Genomic DNA, 23,505 nt, shown 5'->3' on the forward strand with positions numbered 1-23,505 from the left:
TGTGGCGTTTCGACTGCTAGAAATCCCCCTTTTATCCTTTCGCTCCCGATGCCCCCCTCGGGACGGACAAAGGATCGAACACACCTGAATGGACCGGGAGATTGACGCGAGCCGGTGTACCCGAAATCGTTGATTGTGGGTTTCGTCGGGTCATCGGGGACGATGGCGCGATTGTCCGTCTTGCGACGGGAAGATCCAGTCTGTTTTTCGACGCCCCTCCATGGAAATAATCCCGTGGAACGCATACTGGGCGATCCAAAGTCGGTGGTATAAAAATAATTAAGCAGAATTCCGCGGCTCCAAATAAAATTCAAACAAAAAACCACGAATCGGAGGCTTCGTATACGAGCAAAGTACAATCGGTTGTTTTTAACTCCGACAAAGATGGCGTCTGAATTCTCACTTTCTAAGACTCTCTACGAAACTACTGAAAGCTACACCTGAACAGTGCATCCTCGTTAGAAAGAAACTAATTACACGCGAGCTAATAAGAAAAAAACGTTCCGGAGTCGAAAACAGTATCCAGGGTCTCCGGTTCGCGCAGAGGACGAAGGGTAAGAATGTTTCATTACATCTCCGGGCGATTTTCCGTCGTTCATCGTGGTGCGTAACGAACGATCCCGTCCGAGCGCCATGGAAACACCCTTCTTCGCGAGCCTGGCCGCGTGTTCCTGGCCCCGTAACGTCCTAACCCCCTTGGAACGTCGAACGGCGCGCCTGCGATTATTAAGGTAAGCCGATCTCTCGTCGATAGGTGAAGGTTGATGCCCGTCGTGCAGGTAGAGAAGCCACCAGCACCACCCGGAGGAGTCGACCGGCTGTTATTGGATATTTGCCGTAGAGGGGGGAATGCTTTCGAGACTTAACCCCGATGGGGAGGTTAGGATTCCAGCGATTTATCAAGAGCACCGTGACTAATTGCTCCTGGAAGCGGGTTGCAGGTACACGCGCCCGGCGATCGCAATTTAACGGGTCAAAAGGGACGACGCCGACGTCGGAAAACTGTTTCCGACTTCTGCGCGGAAGTGAGATTAATGGAAACCCGGAGGGGAAGGAAACGATCGCGTTTTCTGTCTTCCGTTATCACGCAACCCACGTTGGAACCTTGGGTTCTATTGGTGGGCTACGAGACATAAATACAATTGCTTTCGACTGCATAGCAGGCGTATAAAACTAAGATTAAAATTAAAATACGATTCGAGCACCGATTTGTCATCGGCCATCTTTATCTATACAAACAGTAGATAACGCCCTGTGTAACGCTAGAGGGATAGTAGCAATACTTGCATACATTTAGAACGCTAAGGCCAAGCGGCGGTCGTAGCAAAGGGTAGTTCGAATAAAAAATCACGTAAACCTAATTATCTAAGAATGTTTAATAACGCACAAAGGCAGCCTGCCTAATTCCCAGTATCCGTAATGCCGATCAGAAATCCCTAGGAAACCGGTGGCTTCGGGTAATCGTATCAACCGGCAGCAACAAATCCGCCTGTCGGGGGGTAAGAACGATCAGAAAGGGGGGAGGGGGGGATTCGAGGGAGGAATAAAGAGAAAGAGAGAGTATCAGGATGAGGGGAGGGCGGGATGAAGGTTCGGAGCCACGTGCTGCTGTCACTGGCACAGATTATATTATATAGGAATGGCAGCGAATAGGTGTAGATATAAGCGTCGAGCGGCAGTTAATAAATATGATAATGGCGGACGAGGCGAGAGAAAGAGAGGGGTGTGTGGGGTGCGATATGGGATACCAGTGTATAAGAGTGACCACCAGAAGCGGAGGCCTGTCACCGTCAGGACCTCTCGTATGTCATGCGACGTACGCACACGCACACGCACCCACACACACACGTACACACACTGGAAACGGACAGGGAGAATCGCGCGGGCGCGCGACACGCGCCGTCGACAGCGTCGAGTACGGAACGCGTGCGACAATTTTTTCCTTCTCGCTTTTCCTCGCCTACGACGCGATATAATTGCTCCCGCTCCTACCAGACCGAATCTGATGATTCTAATCCGCGTACCGGACATTGTTCGAAGGGGTTGCGGCCCCGGATTTTCAATCGATCTTACAAAAACCACACTTTGGACATTGATACTCAATTACCGCGACAGATAATTGATTTTGTCAAAATTTAGATAGAAACACTAAGCGATTCGATTGTAATAATTTACGTTGCAGGTAGTTTGCAAGTATTCCTACTAAAGTATTCTAAGGACACCTAAGTTTGAGGCACCGGTGACCACCAAGTAACCCCTATGACGATCAACGCCTTGAGAAGGAAACGAAACGCTAGAAGACGTTCTCGAGGCGTTCATTCGTCATAAAGGATGAAAGATCATGCAGATATTTTATTATAATTTGCGCGGTGCCGCAAGTTAGGCGTCGGTTAAAGAGTTGTTTTCCGCAGAATGGCACGCGCAGGCCTCGGTTCTCCGCGGTTCCTTCGGTCGATTGTAAATTCATGAAGGAAAAGGAAGTCGAACGCCCCACGCCCGGGGGACCCACGTTCATGAATACCGGGCCGACGAAAACATGGGGCTGTTTCGATCTAAGACGCGGAACCGAGGCAAGGGTGTCCTTAGCCAGGATGCTAATGTCGTCTTCCTCCAGGCTCGGTCCTGATGGCTTGCTGGTTTCTAATGCATTGCAAAGGGTTGTCAGGGGGGGCATCTTGGCATTCGTCATTCATAGCCGTTCACGAGTCGATGGAAGCTTTTAAAGCCGCGTACGCGTTGGGTCTCGTCTCGAAGCAACCGAGAACGTTCCCATTAAGCTACTCTACGAGTTCGCGTGCGATTGCACGGCTTTTCTTTCTTCCTCTGGCATCGTCTTCGAGCTTTCCGTGATCTGCTAGTACGGTTCACCGCCGTACAGAAGCTTGGTACTTGTAACAAGGATCCCCGGATAACTGAAAAACCAATATGTCGCATAAATATCTTCGTTTGGAAACTTCTGACGGTCATAGACGTGCATACAGCGATCGGGTGTTTCTAATATCGCGACCTGGGTCGAACGGGGCGAGAAACGTTTCCCATCTTTCCGCGTGATATTCAATTCCTATCGACGGATCCGTCGGGCACCGATTCCTCCGCAGCTCCCCGCCGCTATTGAATTGGAAATTTCCGGCCGGGGGACAAAGAGTCGATTTCATTTGAAATCATGCCGCGGATCTCATAGACCTCCATTCAAACAGGTAGAGAAACGCAGATTGCCGGCGACACAAAGCATTCCAGCCGGGATAACCGAACCGGATAACGGGTCCAGATATTGCTACTTGACTCCCTCGCCCTGCAGGTAATTGCTACCCCGGGATGCCTTTGCCATCCACGCCGCGGAGGGAATTCGCGATATTCGCCCGTTCGTCGTACGTAAGATACCTGTACGAATGGATATTTCATCGATGCGTTATTGGATCCGCGTCGCCCATCAAAAGGACGTCGAACGGATCAGCCTTTTCCCTGTCGCGGAATCACCCCTCCCAAGTCGTTGAATCGCTAACTAAACGCGCGTATGGAAAAGTTCGTCGTTGTTCTTAGACATCAAAGTCCACCTTTGAGCAACGGCTCTGGCGACGAAGAGGCTCTCGGGATCAGGAATTCTTAACGGAAAGAAAGCATGATGAAAGGTTCATTTATTTGTAATAAATCTCCTTTGTACGAAGTGTAGCAGAAAAGTTCTCAACTTCCGTGAATGCGATAAACTTTTACCTACGATCATGCATCTTGTTCAGACTGTCATTTTGGTTTTGACTGTTGGTAATCCTGCGAGACTTCCTTCATTTGTGACTATTCACTCAGCGCCACCTATAAAATATACCAGCAAAGTATCAGAGCACACTCACAAATACTATTTCAATAAAGCCTAAAAACTTTTTTCCTCTATGCTACATACTTCCCCCCCCCCCCCCCCCGAAAGAATCATAAAAATCATATCTTTTAACTGGACTCCCGGAGGACGCAGACAGGAAACCACCAGTTTGGCGAAAGTTTCCATCGAACGTTCGACGTCACTCGCGAGACGCACTTGGCGGATCGAGAAGAGAAACGAAATAAAAATGGAGAAAGCGGAGAGAACCGGGGTGACGCGTGTATCGTGTTCGAACCGTGGTTCAATGTCGCGGCATAAGAAATCGTTTAGCCTCGGCGATCGGCCGAAGAAAACCCGGCAAAGTCTACTGTCTGTGACCCGTGTCCGAGCGCGCGACGTCACGGTGGAAACCCACACGTTGCAGAGGCGGCAGCTCGCGTGTACGCACACGTCGAATCGTCGGTGTGTGTTCCGGAGCCGGGAGCAAAAATCGCGCGCCCTGCGTGGAGGGGAACCGTCCCCGCCCCTCGACGACCCTTCCGCTCCGCGGGCACGCCCCCCTCGGGCACGCCCACGCCGAACGGTCGGTGGCGTGGGCGAGCCTGACCTCCAGAAGTAAATCGCTCGAAGACGATGGAAAATGCTTCTGCTACGTGGCAGCCAGGCTTTCCACCTACTGACCGAAACTTTCTTCTTCGCGCTCTCTCCACGGTTAGAATTATCCGCTGGGCAAAAGTTACGAGTGAAAATCGGTAATAAGGCTATTCTTCCAACGACGGAAGTACTAACCTTTCAGAGAAGCGTTCCAATAACTTGGAAGTATCATCGAACGGAATATCCCGTCGTTTAGCAGAGGCGCGAAAGCGCTCGAGGTTTCATTTCTATTTAAATCCCGTTTGGAGGGAAACAGCTGGGCAGATCTGGCCGGGTCTAGGATCAAAAGCTGTTCGATTTCGAACTTGCTCGGTCGAGTGCTCGACAGAAAATTGTTCCGGGTACTCGATGGGCGAGGGCCCCGGGGGCACCCCGAGCCGTTATTAATTTTCAGGGCCTACAGGCGACTACGGGCTTACGGACACACTTAACCAACGCCCGAAAAAACAGTTGCTGCGAACAGCGGCACAAAAGCTTGACGCGGCACGCTAACGTAACGAGCACTTAAGCGCTCGACAACAACGGTCGAACACGAAAAATGTCATAAGATGGCGTATTGTACGGAGAAGGGAAGGCCACTCGTCGGCCCGTTGGCGCGTACACGATGGTATATTGTTTATCGAGCAGAAGGTAGACACGGGGTGCAACGGGTAACGCTTTTGTGAAAATTATGCCCGCGCACTTACACGGCGCGCGGCAAGAACGCATATGCCTAACCTATTCGATGAACTCTCAAGAGGTTAGGTCCCGAACGAACCAAGGAAAATCGCGAGATCCGAGGTTCCCACACACGGCGAGGCCACCAGGGGCGATTCATGCGCCCGGTTATGCTTCGACGTTGTTGCGCCCCACGACAGGGTGACGGCTACGTGCCACCGGTGCCACGGCTATTCCTGGCTCTTTTCATTCCGGTCGAGCGTATCGTTATTTCCGCGAGACTGGACAACTCGAGTCAAGGAGTCGACGCGGCGCGGGCAGGGGGCCCGTTTCGCACGGGGGGCCAACCGCGGGATCGAACTGCAACTCAGGTGGAGCCCTTGTCGGTAACTGGCGCGGGACATTATCGACAGGCGGGTGCCCCGCGCGGGAAACCTCGCGGGGGGTCGCATCTCGTCACCTTTCTGCATTCTGCCATCCGACTGCTCACTCGACTCTCGAACCCCCCAGTCTTTCTACACTCGACCAGATTCCTGCAAGAACTCTGCAGGAAAACCAGCGTGTATAAAGTATCTTGAAAAAGTACTAATAATTCCTAATACCGCGAACAATAGGAGCGAGTGTTAACCGTCATTTTTGCAACTGCATTACCAACGCAAGTTTGGGTAATCGTAATCAACGTAACCACCAAATCATTTTGTATCTCCCTAGAGAGAACGAGAGTAAAAGAGAAATGCTGACAACTTTTGTTATACGAGGGAAAAATACTCTTACCAATTCAATCTGTTGAGCAATCTTACAATGATTTAGACGTTTTTCGCGAACCACTGAGCGTCAGCTTCATCAAAGATCACGGCCAAATTAAGCCGCGTACTCCGGTTCCCTTTGTCCGCGACCAGTCAAAGCAACGACACGTCGCATCTTTATTGACGCGCACCGAGTAAAATTACGATCGCGTTTAGACACGAAAGACGTGCGCGGCGTAGGCGGCGGCGGGGCTAAAAGCACGCCGAGGGATCCGGGCTTCGAGGGAGGGTCGCGATCGAGCACTTGAGCACGAGCTGAGAAGAAATGCGGGGAGAACAATGGGCTAGAGGTAACCAGGAGCCGGTGCTGCGTCATCCCGGTGTCTGAGCCCGTCTCCTCCGACGCGGTAACGAGCTCCACGTCGACCAAAGAGCTCACCTTCCCGCGACCCGCCGCCAAAACCGACCACCCAGGGCTTCCTCGACGCGATATCGCGTTACCTCGACAGAATTCCCGTCGTCGACGATTCTCGAGATAATTTGCGCCACCTTTGCCAGCGTTAATTGGAGATAAACATCGTCGTCGCGGATCGAACACGGCCTACGTCGCGAACTAACCTCTAGTGGCTTCCAATATGGCCGCCATGTTTGTTACCCGGTTGGAATCGTTTATGGTACAGAGGGCGTTGGGGAGAAATCGGCGGGTAAACGGCGCCAAGACGATCTCGAAAATAATATTTTTTCTCTCGTGCTCGGTTTAACGTCGGTTTCACCGCGACGAGGGCCTCCGTCGGCGTGCACAAAAATTCGCCGGCAGCTGCTTGATCTTTCCACGTGGTTTCGCGCCGCACAAGCGACGGCAGACACTCGGGCAATGCGTACTTATCAAACGCAGGCCGCGTATAGTCGCAACGGAATGAGAAAGAACGATAGACGCGATAGACGGTCGCGAGACAAAGAGGGGCGAAATCATGCGAGGCGAAACGCGAGACGGGAAACGAACAGGAAAGAGAGAGAAAGTCGCGTACACTTGGCTACTTGGCATTTACATCCGCCATCCATTTTGCACGCCGGTACTTCAGTCCCTATTCTTTACCTTTAGGTGCCTGCGCCCATGTACGAGTACACACACACGCGAACGGTGCATCTCGACGTACATTAACACGAGTCGGGCGGCGTTTTTACGTTGCAATGCGTGGCCTGTGCCGCGAATGCGTAAGAGAACAGACTGCTAGGAAGAAAAAAAAAGGGGGAAAGAACAGGGAAGAAGAAGAAGACGAAGATGGGAGAGAACGAAGGGGGGAAGAGAACTCGGATGTGCCGTGGAGCAGAGTCGTGTGAGGTGAGGGCGCACCTGGACCTTCTTCTCCATGGGCGTACAAGGGCTCTCACTGCCTTCCACTCCACGATTCAACCACCCAACGGACTGCCTCCAGTTACCGTGCACCAAAGTTTCTTCTTTCTCTGTTTTCGGCCCCCTTTCTTCCGCCCCCCCCCCTTCCTCGCCCACTCGCTGGGTCGCTCGCGTTTCCTTCGTCTCTCTTCCGTTCCCTTTGTTTTTCTTTTTCTTTTTCACGAGTGCGTGCGTACCACTGGAATCTGCGCTCGCCGACACAAACGCGCTTTACATCGGCTCCGCGACGGTGCTTGGCGTTTTATACGAAACAAAAAATATCGTACAGTTCAGGCGTTACACGATGGGGGCGGGGGAAAAGTAAAAACAACGATCGAAATCGGAGGGTTTCGTTTCCCGTGTCACTTTTGGCGGACTCGACGAAAGATACAAAGATTTTAGATTCACGCGAGAGCCGCAATTGTTGCTACAGTTTATTGAGAACAATCGTGTGTACTCTCGATGAAAATGGCGACGTGACTTGGATGGACCGTGTTAAGTGTCTCGCCCTACCGATAATTTCGGTTCTGCTCGCACTTACGGCACTCGGGTGAATCTTTTTGACCGTCGAAGGCAGCAGCCAGGTCCCCGGCGGTACGAACTGTGGAAACGCTTTGTCCCCGACGCGAACAATGCGAACATTTTGGGAAATTGGAAAGCGTAATCGGCACGAATGGCGTGGCGTGGTATCACGGTTGAAACCAGGCGGTCGGGTACATCTGGTACCGGTCTACCAGAGCGGGCGAGCATTGAACCAGCGAGTACCACTCGAGAAAACAATAGCGAGCAGCGCTCTTGTTCTACCTCTCTCTCGCTCTCCTCTCCCTTTGGGCTCTCCTCTATCGTCACCCTGAAATCTGGATCCTACGCTGTAGAACGGTTTCCTCGCGGAGACGCCTCGATTTCTTTAACCGAGCAAACTTCGCGCTAGCAACTCGTGTTTGGCTACTAGACCATCGACGCGTTTACAGCAAACAAGGGTCCCACAAAAATAGAAATAGTTACTGATCGAGTCTTAACACTTTATCGACTGCTAATTGAAAGGTGAATCGAAGAGATCATCGAGTATCGACTATCGAAATTTGTGGTCGAAGACAACCTCGAAGTCGACAGACGGTGTGATCAACCGTGTTCGTCCAGCTTGACGAAAGTCTTGCCACGACGTATTGGCACGCATTGTACTCCACACGACCCATTTAATTTGCATTGCCCGCATAAGATTACCCGGTCTTTCGTTCAGCGATCCAAGCCGATATTTCCGATAGCCCGCATGGCCAAGTGTAAACAACCCTTCCGTTCCCTCGAACCCTGCTCTCACACTATTTTATGCCCCCGTTCTATTGCTCTATTTTAAGCCCCCTTTTTAAGGAAATTTCATTAGCCTATGGTATATTAAACATCACAATTTTCTGATCATTCTAAATAACTTATATATATACAGGGTGTAGAGGCCAAAATAAAAAAGTTATTAACGTTTAAAGTTCCGCCCGTACTGAATTTTTTTCTCGAAAATGCGCAAGATTTCGGGGGTATGTCTATTCACCAAATATGATTGTAACTGGCCCCCACAGCTAACAATATTTTTTTCAGAACGATTTGAAATATTTTAATTTCGGTCGAAAAATTTCACACCTTCTCGAATTTTTTTCTAGAAAGTGGCTAGGATTTCGGGGGTATCTGTAATGACCAAAAATGATTGTAATTAACCCCCACGCCCGAAAATAATTTTTCCAGAACGATTTGAAATTTTTGAATTTAATTGTATACTTGATCTTCCTCTTATTTTGGTCTCTAGAATCCCCCATTAAAATTTTTCCCAGGAGTGGCCGAACACCCTGTATATATGGATAAAAAGGAGTATGCCTAGCGATCGTTGGCGTATTCGAGTCAGTTCTAACAAGATTTCGCAACGTCTTGGACGCGCGGGGGGAAGTTGCCAGTATTCTTTCACGGAAACGTTCCTCTCTTTGAGGAATTTTCGCGAAGGCTGCATCTCGAGCGCGGTTATTGCGTCTGCACACGATTATGGATCATCGAGCGGGCCCGTGCGTGCCGCGCATACTCCTCCAACCCGAAGTGCTCCTTTCTGTGAAGCATGCGGCGTTATCTCGGCTTCCTTGTTGTCCCTTTGATGAAATAAAGCACTATCCGCGCCGAGATCTACCCCTACGCCGGTAGTTGCGGTCCCGTTCTCTGTACGAACGCGTCTATGTGTATACTTTATCCTTCTCTCTCTCTCTCTCTCTCTCTCTTTGGTCTCGAGTTCTCTCGACGGTCCAGGACACAATGCGGCCCTTACATCTTCATCGAGTACGAGTCGTCGCTTGCGTGTAATGCGTTCACTCCGGTTTCCATACGGGTGTACGCGTCCCCCGACCATTTTCTACCGGCAACTGGATTCGGTTGGACGTTCCAGCACTTTTGCTTTACAACTTTTACGCTCTGCAAACAAGTAATTAACCCCTTGCAACATGATTTACGTTCGAGCAAACTCGTACACTCGGACTCTTTAAATTTGGATTGGTCCACGGTTTGTATCGATGAGGTAGAACTTACCAGAGACGAGGCGTCGTCGATGATCGTCGGACTGTAAAAAGATGGATAGGAAGGACGTGTTGGATGGTCGAAGAGAATCCACTCGAAGACCTGTCATAGAACCAATTAAATTATATTTGTCTCAAGTGCATACGATACAAAAATGTCCACGCGGTGCCGCGCATAAGTCGTTTACAGGGAAATAATATACGTACCCCTCTCGGTCGGTTGTGCACTGACGATATGTATAAACGACGAACACGAGGTACAATCGAGGCCTCGGCCTGGGAAGGGTGAAAAGTGGATATCTTTATTTGCAAATTAAAAATAACGTTCACTCCCGATCGAAAATGAAAATTTCAAGTTGTTCTGACGATCGTTTGTTGTTTCTTTTATTTCGACGACAGCCGTGTTACCTTATTTAATATGTCTTTGTTACCTCGTTAAAGCGCTCGCCTCGATCAGGAATGAGTTTTAGAACGAAAGGAAAACTATCTGGCTCTGTGATGTCTACCGTAAACGAGTCTCCAAACCGCGTCCTTTTCTCCGCCGAAGCATCGATCGTTTCGGTCACTGCAGAACTAGCGATGGTCGAGAGAAAAAATTAAATCAATTATACGTTTATACGTGGAAACGATCGGATCTTGCGCCGTCGATGCTACGATCCAGCCTCGTAGTCGAGCTACGCGATTAAAAATCTTCGAAACAACCGAAACTCTCGTGCGTTTGTTCCGAGATAGATTTAACGTTACGCTGAACAACAACACTGTCCCTCGAAATCCAAATGGTGGGTATGTCCACCGAGTCGCGACCGTGATCGCTAAAATATAGCGTTCACGTTATTACTAGCATTCTTCTCGCGAACGGTAATTATATTGAAAAAACGACAGAGGGAATAGTTTCGCTGTTTATTGCAACCAACAGGACAGTCTACGTAAATTTTTAATATTTGCAATAATTTTCAAGAAACAACGGTGACTTTGAATTGCATAAAGCGTGTATCAGGAACACGTGAAACGGTATGATTATTAAGAGACCGTGCAACGTATAATTGCCGTTTACGGATAGAGAATGCCGGGGCTAGTAACAACGTGGAACATCCAGCTGAATAAAATTCTACATTAACAGATTGTACTCGCTCGAATGTTGCTCCCGCATCTACTTAAGTTTCCGCAGCGGAGGAGCAACCTTCCGGCGGAACCGTTTAATATTGTACATTTCTTTTTTTTCCTCTTTGTCTACACGGACGTTCATATAAAATTACATTTGATACACTCTTACGTCGCTAAAACTCGCGAGTAATAACTGCCAGCACTGATCTGATCGTGCACACATCCCTTTTGGAGCTCAACCTCCAGGTTCGCGAGTCTCTTCTAAGTCGTCGTAGTCCTCGTTGGACAACGAGGATCGAAACCAAGAAGATCGAGACATGTATTGCACGTGTATCCGTTTGACAACGAACGCTGATACCTAACGCAGATAGGTAAAGGAAGCGGATATAGGAGCAGTGCGGCCATTTATTGCTCGCGATGAGACAATCCTCCTGGTCCTAACCATGGTGAACCTTAACATTTCCATAAACCTGATCTCGTGGGTGTCGACGACCGGCGTTGGCGTTTGGCGAACGCGGAACCATCGCTACGTCTACCGTCTCCACCCTCCTCCCCTGTTTCCTCCGTTTCCGCTACCGTTTCCTTGGTAATTGGACGAATAATTCTGCAACACCGAAAGGAACGTCGATTAATACGGCGAATCTCTTCTCCCATTTATTCCGACCGTGACTTTACACCTCTTCGAGGACCGAAGTAACTCCTCGACTAAACTGGACACGACGAAGTTGCCATTTTGGGAAACGCTGATTCGTACAATGGACGACGAACGATTTTTCTACTATCGAGTACTATTCAGAGATGACTTATTGGCTAGGCACCTAAATACTAAACGGGACAACAGCAAAGAGAGGTCTACGCCTTATTCCTATCATAGAGGCACGCTCTGATGTCACACTGTATAATAGTAGGGTCTCCATAATCATGAGAGATACATTTTTACTCTATTCATGGCTAGTATTTTGAGCGTACAGTTACGCCAATGGCTCTCAGACTTGTCCTATCCTACTTTGTGTTCGGCCACCCCTGGGAAAAATTTTAATGGGGGATTCTAGAGGCCAAAATAAGACGAAAATCAAGAATACCAATTTGTTAATGGTGGCTTCGTTAAGAAGTTATTAACGTTTAATGTTCCGCCAATACTGAATTTTTTTCTAGAAAGTGGGTAGGATTTCGGGGGTATGTCTATTCACCGAAAATGATTGTAATTGACCCCCACACCTATTAAGATTTTTTTCAGAACGATTTGAAATATTTTAATTTCGTCGAAAAATTTCACACCTTCCTGAATTTTTTTCTAGAAAGTGGGTAGGATTTCGGGAGTATGTCTATTCACCAAAAATGATTGTAACTAACCCCCACACCTAACAATATTTTTTTCAGAACGATTTGAAATATTTTAACTTCGTCGAAAAATTTCACACCTTCCTGAATTTTTTTCTAGAAAGTGGGTAGGATTTCGGGGGTATGTCTATTCACCAGAAATGATTGTAACTGACCCCCACACCTAACAATATTTTTTTCAGAACGATTTGAAATATTTTAATTTCGTCGAAAAATTTCACACCTTCCTGAATTTTTTTCTAGAAAGTGGGTAGGATTTCGGGGGTATGTCTATTCACCGAAAATGATTGTAATTGACCCCCACACCTATCAAGATTTTTTTCAGAACGATTTGAAATATTTTAATTTCGTCGAAAAATTTCACACCTTCCTGAATTTTTTTCTAGAAAGTGGGTAGGATTTCGGGGCTATGTCTATTCACCAAAAATGATTGTAATTGACCCCCACACCTAACAATATTTTTTTCAGAACGATTTGAAACTTTTCAATTTCGCCGAAAAATTCGGGCACCTACCATCTATCGATTTTTCTTAAAAATTCGTTTTTGATTTCTAGTCATTTTGTTTGACGTCCTACAGAAAAGTTGTTTAATACTTTTTTGTAGGTACCTATGGGCTCTACTTCAGAAAAAAGTTTCATTGAAATATATTCGCTATTGTAGAAGTTATGACTGTTTGAAACTTGGATCATTTTTAGGAAGTTTTTCTCATTTTCCGGGGTCAAGGATCAACTTTTTGCATATTTTTGCAATTCCTACATATTCTCCATCAAAATACGCGTAGTTTGCTTTTTTAAACATTAAAATCGTCCAATCCGTTCAGAAGTTATGACGTTTTAAAGATTCGCATTCAATTCAGGGGAATCACTCAATGTATGGTCAGACATTGTATTTTCGGTAAGGAATTTTTTTCTCGAAAATGGTTAGGATTTCGAGGGTATGTCTATTGACCAAAAATGACTATAATTAGTCCCTGCAACTAAAAATAATTTTTTTAGAACAATTTGAAATTTTTTGATTTTGTCGAAAAATTTCACACCTACTCGAATTTTTTTCTCGAAACTGGATAGGATTTCGGGGGTATGTCTATTCACCAAAAATGATTGTAATTGACTCCCACAAGCGAAAATAATTTTTCCAGAACGATTTGAAATTTTTGAATTTAATTGTTAATAACTATGTAACGAACAGAACTAAACGGGGCAAGAACAAGGAGAGAAGGTCTACGCGCCGCCTTATTCCCAGTAGAGAGGCTCTACTGGAGGTAGTAGGGTCTCCATAACCATGAGAGATACATTTTTCTCCTATTCATAGCTAGTATTTTGAGCGTACGGTTACGCCAATGCCTCTCAGTCTTGTCCTATCGTACTTTGTCCCTATATGTTTCGTCCACGTCCTTTGTCACGCGATAGAATTGTAGTTGTGGCTCAGCCAATAATAACAATACGTCGCTATTACGCTACGGCCAATCAGCGTGCCTAGCCATCAAATCATCTGTGTATAGTACCAAGCATCGAAATCTTACCCGTTGCGGATGATAGCTATTGTTGTACTGTGAATTCTGATAATTGTTCCGCCCGTACGGCTGAGTACTGTAGTTATTCCGTTGCTGGTAACGTTGCTGGACGTTGCTGTGGGGTCCACCAGCCCCGTATCCCCGTGCCCACGGTCCGGGCAGCAGGGCAACCTGACTCGATCCGGCGCTCTCGTATCCTCCTTGGTAATCCGCGCTCTGGTAGCCTGAAAATCGAACAACGCTCTCGTCAGTATCGCAGAAAACTCTATCGAAGTGCACGATATTCTTTTTTCTCTTTTCACCGCCCCAATTTTCATCTCAGACAGCCGCGAGCGTGTTCGTCGATCGAAGGGTTAATTAAAATCCTCGAATTTTCGGACGGCTTGACCCATAAATCACCTTCGTCCGCGAACCTGTCGATCGAATCTCGAAAACCGTTGACCGGTGCACGAGTATCGAACACCTTCGAGGCAGGGGCGAGGGGAACGGGAGCAACGGCTCCGACGGGGGGCACAATGCCCGCGTAGGTGAATGGGGGCTCCCGGGGAGCGTGGCGGCGCGTGTCCCGTGTTCCCTCGAATAATATGTAAACGCGCGTGCACGCAGGAACGTCCAACGGAAGACAGAAGTGTTTGTCAGCATCGCGAAACGTCATAATGGGGCCTCGATGCTAATAACGGATTTTCGAAAGGGCAACGCGCGTGCCACGCGCGGAAACGACGCGCCATTGTACAGGGTGACTCGCCAGAAAGTCGTCTTAACACATTAACGACGGGGCATTTTTATTAAAACTTTACTACAGGATGATTTTAATAACACAGGATTCCATCAACATGCGTATACTAAAAACGTGATAAGTGTTTTTGTAATTAATATAGTTTATTCAAATTTTCAGAAGCTATACGTGAATAATAGAATCTTTTTCTTGTATTGTCGGAGGAATTACTAGAAAAACACACGTTTGTATCGTCAGAAATGAAAAGGTACGATGCTCTGCGGTGCTCGTGTTCTGTCGATGTTCGAAGCGAATCCGCCGACTAAACAGCGAGCGTGCATTTATTATAATAACAGATACGAAGTATGGAAGGCGTTGATAGGGCTCGATTTTAGCGAAGCACCCTGTATGATCCTCGAAAACGACCGCGTATCGGTAGAAAAGGGGTGAGACGGGGGAAATTGGAAGCACCGAGCATAACGACGACGCTGACAAAAGAACAAAACGGTTGGCCCCCCGTCTTCGGCTCCAGGCTTGAATATTTATAACGTTCGAATCGCGAGATCATGCTTTTTACCGGACTCGAGGGCCCCGGGAGTTCGAAAATAAGAGAAGGGGGGGGGGCACCGTTTGTTTGATGTATCGCGACGAGTAGAAATCAATTTTAATTGAATTGATCGTAAGCTCGCGGAGGAGACGCGCGAACCGTCCTCTTGGTTGCCTCCCCGGAAACGGTAACGAACCCCCGCCCCCCTCCTCGCCAAGAATCTCGTATTCATGTATTCCGGGGCTCCCCGTTTCGTCTGCTATCGGCGGTGTATTTATCCAAGGGACCATCGATCCACTTGTTCCAGTTAAAAAACTGCTTGGAATTGTCTACACTTGACCGCCCCCTCCCAGACCCCCCGCGACCGTCAACGCGTGTTCTATCGACGACTCGATCCCGTCTACGTTACCGCCTCGCTTCTTGCATCGATCCGCGTTACGGATACATGCGAACCAACCCACCCCCGACCACATTCACGCGTATCTTTGCGAAACTCGCGAAGCAACCACTCGCGACGCGATTGCAAAACGATCTGGGAATGTAACATTTTCTGATAGACAGGAGCCCCCAACGCGCGGTAAACGGACCAAACTGGCGCTGAACTGCTTTGTAACAGAGATTATAAGAATCGTAGCTCTTGTGGCGAACTGATAGGAACTGAAACTCAATTACGATCGAACGGGGTTAAAGTTGACGTTAGAACCAACGATTACGGTGTATTTATTCGTAGCAAAGAAACTGAAACGACAGATAGTTCCAATGGGAAATAAATGTTTATTCTTTCCTAGAGAACTACCGAGTGAATTTTTATTAGAAGCTCTAGCGTTACTATTGCTCGACTCGTTCCGCGAATGAACATTTTACCTGTCTTCTTTGATAACCTATCCCGTAAAATTATAGTCGCCAAGTAATTTTTGCCGACGTTCCCGTCCCGCGAGAAACCGAGGAATTAATACGGCCAACTCCCCCGACCGGCTGCAGTCTAATTAAATACCTGAGCGTGGTAACGATTCCTCGGGATGGGGTTGAAGCGGTCAGCGTGCGTGCGGGGCAGGGTCTGCTATTATCATAAACGCAACAATAACGAGGGATGATCCGATGTGTAAACTGTTGAAACCCTCCCCCGTGGCCCTTTTTTTCGGCGAGGGTGAGGATTACCGTGGGGAGGGGGGGAAGGGGGCCCCTCGTGGCAGTTCGGGGGATGTTATTGTTGCCACGACGAAGCGAGACGAGCCACACGGGCTCCCTGGAATAGAGACCCGGGACTCCATAACCTCCGCAGCCTACGAATTCGACCACCCCCTTCGACCCTCGATAATATTGACGGTGTTTCCCGCCTCCCATTACGAGCTCGATTGAACCAAACTATACGATTATCATGCGTCACTGATAGTCTCTCTGTACCGACGATCGCCGACAGCCGTTTCAACCCTTGAATGGTAATTCCTTGGAGCACGTACGGGGATGCTTCTTTGCATCGAGTTATTCTATTTTCCAAAAGCACCGTAGCAACTTGTACTTATGACGAGAACAATGTACCCTGTTGCAAGTTTCTACGTATGTAATTGCGCTCGAATAAATAAAACACGAAGGTTTTCGTCTTTTCACTTTCCTACCTAGCTCTATCGAGGATTTCAGGTGCTGGAGCTGAGAAATGTCGGCCAGCCCTGTCCGCAAATTGATAACTGGACCGTTCGACAATACCGTCGAAACTCGACGATATTTTCGAGCGAAACGAGCCACAATTATTGCACGAATATCGTCCCGAATCGTTGTTGTTCCCCATCGTCAGGGACGAGAGACACGCGAGAATCCGCGACGAGTGGTAATTTAATTGGAAAGTCGCGGGATGGTCCTAGGAGGAGGGGGAGGAAAAAAATGATTTTCCCCGGATGTTAAAATGGCGGACAATTAATTACAAAATGAAAGCTCCGCCTGCTCGACGACCGAACCCCGGAGTTTCGCGAAATTGTATTGGAAAGCGAACGAGAAAGCGACGCGGATAGGAGAGGAGAGAGATTCGTTCATATGTAGGTAGCGTACGATTCTGTGTGTTGCCTATCCGCCATGGGTATTGGATTGGATTGGATCGCCGCGTCAGCAATACAAACACTCGAAGCCTCGATGTGGGTCGGCCTCTCCCGTTCCTGTTTCAAACTGAAATTACACTTTCCCGTCCGACCGGTCCCGACGCCCACACACCCCAATCCAACCCCGTTCTCTCCCCTCGATTTGTCGTTTTTCGTCCATCTTTTCATCCAAGATTTTGGCCAAGTTCTCGGCCCCGCGATCCACCGGCTTTCCCTCCAGATTCGAACCTCTTGCCTTTTCTCAGGAGCTACGAGACAACGCAACTTTACCGTAAATCTACTCTGCTTTATCGACAACATACTTTCAAAGACTTTTTTATCGACAATGTACTTTTAAAGGCCCTTGTCGATAAAACAGAATAACTATCAGTAATGCAATGCAGTACGCTTCGTACAGTTAATTATTTCTCACATTGTGCAATAAAGTCTGGACTCGAACATGATCCAACGGCATTATTTACAATTTTATCAAGATGTTAATCTTTCGAGACCGAGTTGACGGAAGTAGATCGGAAGGATTCGGGTCAGAAGGCTCGAAAGACGGGCGAGATTTGGGTCTCCGATTTCTGCGGACTGAAAAGCCTGGGAGTCGCAAATTGGAGGCAATCGTCTTTGACAAAGTCACGAAATATCCGTATCAGCTCGGTTTTCGTCCGCGGGATTAGAAATTAAAGGTGGCGGTTGAACTCGAGGCATAAATTCTCCGACTGTCCCCCCTTCCCCCCCTCTGTCCCCGCCGCGAGGCGCGGTGAAAAAAACTTTTGCGGCCGCGGCACGGAAATCGAAACCCTTTAGCCCCGCTTTCCTCAAGAGGCGAGACCAACCGACTAACTCGAATGAAAAGGCACCGGTGCTGGGTAAGAGACACTTCGTGCACGCTCCTGCTGACGTGTATCCGAGCACGAAAAAAGGAAAGAAAAGAGCCGGGCAGGGATTTCGAGAGAGAGAGAAAAACCACGGAGATGACGCTTATTTAGCTTACCTTTTACTTACGGCGTGCTGTACAATGTTTACCTACGCCCACCTAAGCGTGGAAGATTCGAGGGACCGTTCGAGAGGAACAATGTTTGCGCAAGAAGAACGAATATAGCGATTTCGATACGCAAAAGAGGAAGAGAACCAACGTTGGGGGGTCAAGGTTCACGATTTTCTGATCGAGAACAGTAGATTTAGCCTAGTTTGATTATGGAAACGCCCAACTTTAAGTTTTTAACAAGAGAGTCGAAATCGAATTATATTTTACTAATGTTTACCAATAAATTTTACCAATATCGAGCAACCCCTGTATCCACCCACGATGACTCGAAGTAACGAACAACCAATATGGCCGCCATGACAGTTATAAGTTCTGTACGCGATGGATTTAATACCACCACGGCGCGTAGGATCTCGACAGAGTCCAGAAGCGGAAAAACGAAAAATAAAGGGGTGTGGTTGCGTCCGAAATGTGTCGCGAGTACCCATCCAGAAGAACAATGAGCAGCCGTGCGTTCCCGATCGAGGAGGTCGCCGGTACAAGATGGCGCCAGCACGTAGAGAGTACCACTCGGGCGATTTCCGGCGGCTTTGTTCCGCCGCGGCACTCGTGCACACGGGGGTGTGTGTTCGATGAAACTCGAGGCTCGAAGGCGCGTTTTTCAGCCGCCGGTGTACCCAGCTTACGTGCGTGCCGCGATATATAAAGAGGTTTTTCTTCTATGAAGCCAGTTAGCCAACGAACCGGTAATTCCTCCACCGTTTCGCCCCCTTCGACTTCCTCTCTCGGGAGCTTTCTCGCGCTTCGACTTCTTCTGCTTCTTCTTCTTCTTCTTCGTACTCCTTCTCCCTCCCCTTTTCACGTTTATTCGCCGCGAGCATTCATTCTCGCCTTTGCGCCGCGCGGAAGAAGAAACGAGCCGGGTGCAGCTCAAGATTTCTCCCTCCCCCCCCACCCAGCCGTCGTCTCTGGTCCGCCCCTGCTTCTTCCGCGTCTCTCTTACCATTTTTCCCTGTTCCTCTTTTTAGTCGCCGGTAATGGAGGCCCTCGAAGCCGGCCCTTCTAGCGCCTCGACGAGCCAGCCGACGAAACGAAACGAAACGAGAGACGAGACACGTTTACCCCCCCGACGACTTTTACTTTCCTTCTCCCTCCGCGCTCGCGCTCCGTTTCCCTGTTTCCGTCGTTCACGGTGATTCGCTCGAGAGGAAAATGCAAGCCGTTTCCCTCCCCCTTTCCACCCCCCCACGAGGCCAGCAAACGTTGCTACCCGTCGACGACGACGCTGTTTCGCCGGCTACGCGGGGGTTAATTCGTTCCTCCGCATCGACGTTGACCGATATTTCATGGTTACTATTGCCACAACCCCGTCACGGTTTCAAAATTTTAACAAAACGAAAGTATAGTCCGGGCCACAATATAGCGAGGTCGTAAACTCGATACAAATGAATTGGCAGAAATACGAGCAGCCAAGGGCCTTAAAAGCCATTTTCAGAGGCATCGTAACAGGTAAAGGTCTTACTCAAGTCTTTAATATCTTAATTTACCTGCTTATAATATATGCATTTAGAAAATGAAGAAAGGTAGTGCAGTTACGGACACAGAAAAACATTCGGACAGGCATTCTCTAAGTGTCTTAGCAATAGTCGGTTCCAACCCTCAAGAGTTTAGTTTACAACCTCGCTATATTTTGGCTCAGACTATACTATCGTTGATCCATCGGGCAGAAATTACACAGTGACATGTTGTAATAGATCAAATAGTGGTTCTGGGATATATCACGGTCCGTCTACCGACAGGCAATTACTACTGAAATTCGCGTCGAGATTCAGCGGCCCATCATCCGCGGTCCTGCGATTATTCTAATTTTCGTCGGCTTTGCGATTGTTATTACCACCGTACTCGACTTCGCAACTCCTCGAACGTTCCGCGGCGCGTACGAGGCTCTGTGATTACACGGCTTCCGATAATACCATCGACGAGTAGAAATTTCGAACCTACAGCAGGGATTATCGGTACCCATACGGGCCATTCTAACTTCTCGGGGGCAACGAAAAATATTACAATGGGTCACCATGTTGTTTAACCTTATTAATGTTGAACGTCTCGGTGCCAGGTTCGATCGCCCTTCGAAAAGAATTTGGCGTAAATGGAGTATAAGGGGGTCCAGCGCGAGAAGAACAACATTAATGATATAAAAACAAAACGGTACTTACAAAAGTTCTGTTCTGTGCGATGTGCGCGTAGTCAAACTTTTATAGAAACATTTTACTCCGTGCTTATACTCCATTTATCATTTATACTTTGCCCACAATTATTCGGGTCAACGTTACCCGAAGCTGGTCCGAACCTGGAACCGAAAGATAAACTGTGTTTGTACAGCTATGCTCGTCGAGTTGTTTATCAGCTATCGATTACGTCAAAAAATCTATTCGAGTTACGTTTTATATGCGTCGTAACGGTTCCGACGCCTCCGGATGTCCATTCTCCGTGGGGAGATCGCCGAGCAGATTGCTCCGGAAGTCGCGGGGCCAGATCGATCGTTCGCCGCGAATTAACAATTCGCGGTAGAATAAAAATCCAACGCGCGGAGAGGAAGCGTGGCGTTTCGTTCCCCGAGCTGGTATTTCCAGCTTCGCCCACCGCGACGGAGAGGGACGGAGCGACGACGCGGGGGCGGGGGGGGGGGGCGGGGAAGGTGGGAGGGAACGAGGGAACGGGGGGACGTGGACGGAGACGGGGGACAGAACGAGCAGGCATCGAACAAGGACGGAGAGAAACACTTGACCCTGCCTGGCTGGTTGCCGCACAGCCGATGCTGTGCCAGCAAACCCCACCGTGCAACGTGCGTTAATAAACGCAACGTCCGCGTGTTGGTGGCTCGTCTGTGTGGCTCTCCTCCCGCACCCTCGACCCTTTCTCTTTCCAGCCCTCCGCGTACGGTCCTCACACCCCCGTCGGTGGGCTCCGTCTCTTTTCAACCCGCGCCGCGCACGCCCACCGCGATCCGTGTGTTTCGCTCGTTTCCCGCATGCGCCCCCGCTCGCTGGCGCGGCGGTGACCACGCGTGTGTGGCGCCACGCAGCGGTCGCGTACGGGGCACGGAGAAACAGAAAGGGGGAGTGTGCGGGTGGGTGGGTTTGGTCGCGCGCCGAGCAACGTGTTGACTCTCGCGATCGTGCAGCTCCTAATTTATTTACAATTTCGCGAAGGGGGAGCCGGATTGATTCGAGCTTTGCCCTCCTACCGCCCCTGCCGCGCCAGCCACCCCGTCCTCACCGAGATCCAATACCGGGCCGGAGTAGCCTACGCCGACTCGGCGCGCTCCTCTCTAATTCGCTGGGCGTTTAATTGCGCGCCCCGCGAGCCTAGACGACGCTGTATCGTTCGATGGTAATTACAGGAACGTTTCGTGGCCGATCGCGGACTGCTCGCCTTTCGAACCTGCTCCTGCGACTTCGACGCCCGGAGGGAAGGGGTTGAGGAACCCGATGCGTCTCCGTTCCACGTCTGCCTCGATTGTACCAACCTGTAGTTGCGCGTAGGTCGTGTGTACAGACGTGGAATCAATGCACAGTCGAGCACCGTGTAACGCGGGCGTTCCTTTATTTATTATTATTGTCATTTACTTTAATTCGTTAGCGGAGCTTTCAGGAACCCCGCTACGGGAAACGAGCACTTTCAAGAGAAACGATGGCGTCAAACTAGAAGACCTCGACCCGCGTAGAGCGTAAAAAACAAACTCGGTCGCCTCACCGGTAAACCTTCGTGCACACGAAGTTCGCGTACCACGGAGCGTTTTCACTCGAGGTCTGTTAACGCGAACCTCGACCGGGATGACCTATCGCGAAACAGGTACTACAAGAATCACCCACGACAAGGAGTTAATACGACGCAAGTGGGGACTCGATGAATTCCCAGCCATCGAGAGGAAGAGGAAACAACGGTAGCAATCTCGGTATACCAAATATCCTGAAACGCGTGGCAGAGTCGAAGAGTCGAGAGCGACGTTTTCGTTTTCAGGTGGAGGGGTGGTGGTCCCGCGGGCCGAGCATCGGCAAGAAATTATCGGTCGACGATAGAGGCACCGATAAGACCACCCCCTCCAGAGAGGGCGAGAGGAAGGAGGAAAGAAGTATGCAGAAAGCACTCGTATCAGAGGCGACCAATAAATTTATCGAGCGGGTGTTGGCATGGAGACTGCCGGACAGAGCTCGGTCGGATGGCCCAGAGGGCGATGAGAAGGCACTCGAGAATCCTCCAGGAGCCCGTCACGGGGAAATTGGAGGCAGCCACGGCGGCCAGGAGGAGAGGAACCGGAGGGTGGAGACGCGTACCCTCGAAGAACGACGGAGACAGCGGGGGACGGACGGGGAACGAAGATGGAGAACCCGGCACGAAGAGAAAAGGGGGTTGAAGAGGCCGAGATATCGATTTCTCGCGGTGATCCAATCAACGATGGTGCCTTATCTGACGCCTTCGCCGGCAGCTTTAACGCACACCGATGTCCCCGGCCGGATATAGACCGTCAACCTCCTTTCTCTGTTTATTAAATATCGACGTGGACGCGCGGCGGGCCGTGGGTCCTTGGATATCTTTCCGCCGAGCTGGCGGAAATCTTCGGTTGGAGGACCGAAAATTCAAAGGCAGAGGGCACGGAGGAGGGGTACACGATCTCCTAGCACGGTCAGATGCGTCGCGTTACAACGGGGATCGATACGGCCGATGCGAGCCAAGACGTCAGCCAATGTTTAACGAGGCTGCCAAGCCAGGCCTCGTTCGAGACTTTCCGCGACGTCTGGCGATCTTTAATTCATTAACGGCATTAATTATTCATCTCCGATAACGACGGAATCGCTGATCGTCCCCCAGCTTCGACGAACCGACGGAAACAGAGAGAAAAAGAGGAGTCCGCGAGGAGTGGTTCGATTTCCGAATAACCGATCCTTTTTATTATTCGCGGGTCCCGGCCTTTGGATAAATCGTCTGCCAAGGGAGAAAAAGATGGAAGAGCCGCATTTTCGCGTGGACGTTCCCGGTGTGTACGGACTGGCTAATCCCTCTGACATTGTTCCGAAACAATACGACATCCGCCCCTAATTTGTACTGCCTTCGCCGGGGACCGTTTCTCGTCGCCGCGCCGCCAGGCCGACAGAGTCAATATTTTCGCTGTCTCCGGGTCCACGGCGGAAAGGAGACGGAACATCGACGGAAATTCGCTAACCAAAGAGGAGAGAGAACCGTCGCCGGGGAAAAAGAGAAGAAAAGCCGCGGGATTTCTGCATAGCTTGCTGCCACGCGGCTCCGCTCGCTTGCTTGCTCAGCCGTTTCGGATTAAACCGAGTCTCGCGCACGCTGTTCGCTCTTTTCTCGCTGGGTTTCCCTTAAGGGGTACCTCCGCGAGCCCCTAAACA

General features: G+C 49.4%; 1 protein-coding gene across 2 annotated transcripts in view; it reads right to left on the minus strand.

Moving 5' to 3' along the window:
• Positions 1-9,908: 9,908 nt before the first annotated feature.
• Positions 9,909-23,505, minus strand: part of Rat1 (5'-3' exoribonuclease 2 Rat1) — a 33,289-nt gene continuing 19,692 nt past the window's right edge. Inside the window, exons 16-17 of one of the 2 annotated variants that reach the window (XM_076781502.1) lie at positions 13,773-13,987; positions 9,909-11,512 (exon numbers count right to left, since the gene is read on the minus strand). In XM_076781502.1, coding sequence (XP_076637617.1) covers positions 11,441-11,512; positions 13,773-13,987 — 287 coding nt within the window. In that variant the 3' untranslated portion in view covers positions 9,909-11,440. Of the gene's footprint in view, positions 11,513-13,772; positions 13,988-20,307; positions 20,442-23,505 lie in introns of those variants that run through there. The other variant, XR_013081022.1, reaches the window with a different exon arrangement.

The sequence above is a fragment of the Colletes latitarsis genome, chromosome 14 (genome assembly GCF_051014445.1).
Source record: "Colletes latitarsis isolate SP2378_abdomen chromosome 14, iyColLati1, whole genome shotgun sequence".
NCBI classification, from domain to species: Eukaryota; Metazoa; Arthropoda; class Insecta; order Hymenoptera; family Colletidae; genus Colletes; species Colletes latitarsis.